This window comes from Ailuropoda melanoleuca, chromosome X (assembly GCF_002007445.2).
Source record: "Ailuropoda melanoleuca isolate Jingjing chromosome X, ASM200744v2, whole genome shotgun sequence".
NCBI classification, from domain to species: domain Eukaryota; kingdom Metazoa; phylum Chordata; class Mammalia; order Carnivora; family Ursidae; genus Ailuropoda; species Ailuropoda melanoleuca.
The window spans coordinates 84,107,436-84,111,181 of NC_048238.1; the positions used below are offsets into that span (position 1 = coordinate 84,107,436).

The following is a 3,746-nucleotide window of genomic DNA, read 5'->3' on the forward strand; positions in this document are numbered from 1 at the left end:
AAAACTCTAAACCACAACTTACTGCATCTGTTTCCTGGGATCAGCACAAATGCTAATCAGATCAGTGAAAACTTACTCATCATTTGGTCTAACTGGCCTCCCTGCCTCTTGTCTTTCATCTTCCTGTAATCTATCCAATAGCCTGAAACGACAGTAACATAAAAAAAAAAAAAGTGGTTTTGTTCCCCTCCCCAAACCTCTGCTATCTCATTACCTACAGAATATAGTCAAAGCTCCTCAGCCTGGATTCAAGGCTTTGGCCGCAATATCCCTTTCCAAACATCTCTGGGTTTATTTATGGTTTCTTATATGCCACGCACTGGGTTAGTCACTGAGGACTTCACAAACTAGCTGGGAAGACAGGTACATAGATTAACATGATCAGCTCTATTACAGTCTGTAAGAACACAGTTGCAGACAGCAGATTATTAAGTGTTATGTTTTTGCCCTCTGAACTTGGCTTACAAGTTCCGTCTAGAACTGCAGTGTCCAATATAGTGGCTCCCAGCCACATTTCAGGTACTCAGCTGCCACCTGAAGCTGGAGGCTATCATACCGGACAGCACAGCGTAAGCCATTTCAATCATTCGGTTACCTGTGGTGCTTTAAAGAGAGCAAGGACCTTTTCCCATGCATGCATTCTGGGGCTAGCTACCAGCTCGCCAGCCCAATTCTCCCTCTCACACCCCCCCCCCCCAGACACACAGCTTGGCTGGGGCAGATTTTGTACAGGCTCCCAATAGAGCTCATGCACGGAGACACTTTTGTGAACTATTAAGTGATACAGAAACGTGATATAATAGGTTCAGTTCTTGTTTTCACTACAGCTTTACTTGAAGCAAATTCTAGCTCTTTTCTCGAACCTCTCCCATCCCCAGAATTTATGCCAAACGGTTCTGAAAAGTTCTGTTACACCCAGGCTGCATATGTAACAGGTAAAAATCCAGACTGTACCCACCTCAAGGCTTTCACAAGCCATCCATCCAGGACCCTACTTCACCCGCCTTTTCCTTTCCCTAGAAAGGAAGGACACGACGAATTAAGATTCCAAACAATAAAGGATTTATTTTGAGTTGTGAGAATAATAGGAAAACTAAGTGATGGGGATTGGACCCTCATCGGGGTCTTCTGGGAAATCGGAAGCACCACCCTCTTCCGCAGCTCGATGCTTCTCCAATTTAGCAATCACTTCTTTCGCTGGATTGAAGACGCCATTGGTCTGCTGGTCACAGACATAGCAGCGAGGGGTGGTGCGGAAATGCTGCAGTGCACAGCTCTCGCAGAAATAATGCCTGCATTTAGTGACAACTGGATTCTGGAAGGTCTGGCGACAGATGAAACACTTGAATGGTATTTCCTCATCATCGCTTCCCACTTCATAGTTTTCGTCCTCATAGACACCATAGCGACCCTCATCAAGCTCACGTTCGATCTGCCACCCGTGCTTGTAATCTGAGCGGTCATGGAGGAACTTGCAGCTGTCTCCGAAGCCGCAAAAGCCAGTCTCCTTGTAGTCCTTACAAATGTCGGGCTGATAATCCCAGCGCACGGTGGCACGCAGATGCTCGGGAGCTCGGATGGGGCCCTTCCTCACCATCCCGGAGGAAGCATTGCCCATAGACGTATCCTTGGGCTTCATGTATTTCTGATAATTATTGATGCCCCGATAGATCTTGTCATCTTCCTTGCCCCTCAGCTCCTCCTGGATCTTCTGGCTGCGCTCAAAGATGGCTTGTGCGTCACGCTCCTTCTCTGTGTCTAGCTCGTAGACAGCAGTCGCCCCCATATCCTCTGGTCCCACGGGTTTTGCCGAGCGGGTGGACTTGTACACCACGCCAAGACTCTCGGGCTCGTTCTCCTCCTCATCCTCCTCGCTGCTCAAGGCGCCGTAAGCCGCCTTCTGTTTACCACTGCCACGAGTCTTCTGTATCATCGGATTGTGGATCGCCCGCTTCTTCTCCGGGCGAACCACAGTGCCGCCTTCGTCACTGCTGCTGCTGCTGCTGCTGCTGCTGTCTCCAGACTCCTGGTCGCAGATCGGGCGCTTTCTTCGGCCTGCAGCCCCTTTTCGCCCACTAGGCTTTTTGAAGAGGAAGGTGCACACCTGGTCCACCGTCTTGCCCGGAGAAAATTGCTCTGCCATTTTAGAGTGCCGAGCTCCAGAAGGCTATGACGTGCTCGGCCGCGCGGGGCCTCCTTACGTCCCTGCTCGTCGTGTGCTCGGCCTCCAGTCCCAGCGAAATGAGCTGCCCGTAGCGGACTGCAGGGGTGCGAGGGTGCGAGCGCGCCGCTGCTGAGCCCTGCCGGCCCCCGTCGCTTCCTCCCGAGGCGTGCGTGGCCCCGCCCCGGGGGCAGCCTGCCGCGGAGCCTACTGGGAAGGGGCCGAGGCCCGGTCACCTTTACGGGGACGGAAAGCAAGGGTTTGGCTCTGGCAAGCGCAGTGCGATGTGGTTCGAGATCCTGCCCGGGATCGGCATCATGGCCGTGTGCTTGGCCATCCCCGGCATGGCCACGGCGCACATCCATAGGTTCAGTAACGGGGGCAAGGTAAGGCGGCCTCTCCGGCGCGGCGGCTGACTCCGCGGACCGGCGTTACGGAACGGGCGGTGGGAGGCCACTGGGGTCCGGAGCCGCTCTCCGACCTGGGGAACACCGGGGTCGCCCCCCTCCATTCTTCGTGTTGCCTAAAAACAGAGGTTTGCGGGACGAAACCCGACGGAAACCACATTCTGCTCTAGCAAGAAACAGCTAGTTGTTGGGTGAAGAGTGGGCAACAGGGCGGAGTAGGTTGGGGGGCTGGAAAGGTAGATTAGAAGGGGGATCCAAACTCCTGGGCGTCACTTTAGTCCTGCCTCCACTCCCTCGATCTCTGATCTTTTTATTGTAATTTCTCACGTCCACGTCTCGGTACCTTCTCGGTTTTTAGCCTTCCTACCCTTAATTGGGTTTTTACTTTGACATTTTTATCCCCCACCTTTTTCCCCAAGCCTTTAGGAATTTACCGCAAGATCCTGCTTTTCACATCAGGATTGTAATTTTGCTCTCCTCCTGGCCCTTCACGTTATCTCTAGAATACAGGGTATAATATTTTTGCTTTCTGTTTTTGTGATTGTTCTTCACGTGCGGTCTATCGCTATTGTTTCTTCTCTTGAGGTCCCGAAAGGAAACAAGTAGTCGTGTCTTTAAAGTAAGGGGGAGGGGGGCGGGGAGGCGGGAAGGAAGGAGGAAAGAAAAAAGAAAACAGATGCTGGTTAAAATAGAAAGTGTATCCTGATAAAGTCCCATAAGTTCATTTTATCTTTTGTTTCTCTTGCCTTTGGAGATGTGTCGTGAAAAAGGTTGCTCTGGCCGATGTCATAGAAGTTGTTGCCTATGTTCTCCTCTAGAATTTTGATGGATTCCTGTCTCACATTGAGGTCTTTCATCCATTTGGAGTTTATTTTTGTGTATGGTGTGAGAGAGTGGTCAAGTTTCATTCTTTTGCATGTAGCTGTCCAATTTTCCCAGCACCATTTATTGAAGAGACTGTCTTTTTTCCACCGGATGTTTTTTCCTGCTTTATCAAAGATTAGTTGCCCAAAGAGCCGAGGGTCCATTTCTGGGTTCTCTATTCTGTTCCATTGGTCGATGTGTCTGTTTTTGTGCCAGTACCATGCTGTCTTTGTGATCACAGCGTTGTAGTACAGCTCGAAATCTGGCATTGTGATGCCCCCAGCTTTGTTTTTCCTTTTCAACAGTTCCTTGGA

General features: G+C 50.8%; 2 protein-coding genes across 2 annotated transcripts in view; one reads left to right on the forward strand and one right to left on the reverse strand.

Moving 5' to 3' along the window:
* Positions 1–1,039: 1,039 nt before the first annotated feature.
* On the reverse strand, positions 1,040–2,281 carry RNF113A (ring finger protein 113A). The gene has a single exon (XM_002922562.4). It carries the CDS (start codon positions 2,141–2,143, stop codon positions 1,094–1,096), a length of 1,050 nt encoding a protein of 349 aa, XP_002922608.2. The 5' UTR covers positions 2,144–2,281; the 3' UTR covers positions 1,040–1,093.
* A 65-nt stretch (positions 2,282–2,346) lies between these two features.
* Positions 2,347–3,746, forward strand: part of NDUFA1 (NADH:ubiquinone oxidoreductase subunit A1) — a 5,926-nt gene continuing 4,526 nt past the window's right edge. The window contains exon 1 of the mRNA XM_002922563.4: positions 2,347–2,547. Within this exon, the coding sequence (XP_002922609.1) occupies positions 2,446–2,547 (102 nt within the window). The 5' untranslated portion in view covers positions 2,347–2,445. The remainder of the gene's footprint in view (positions 2,548–3,746) is intronic.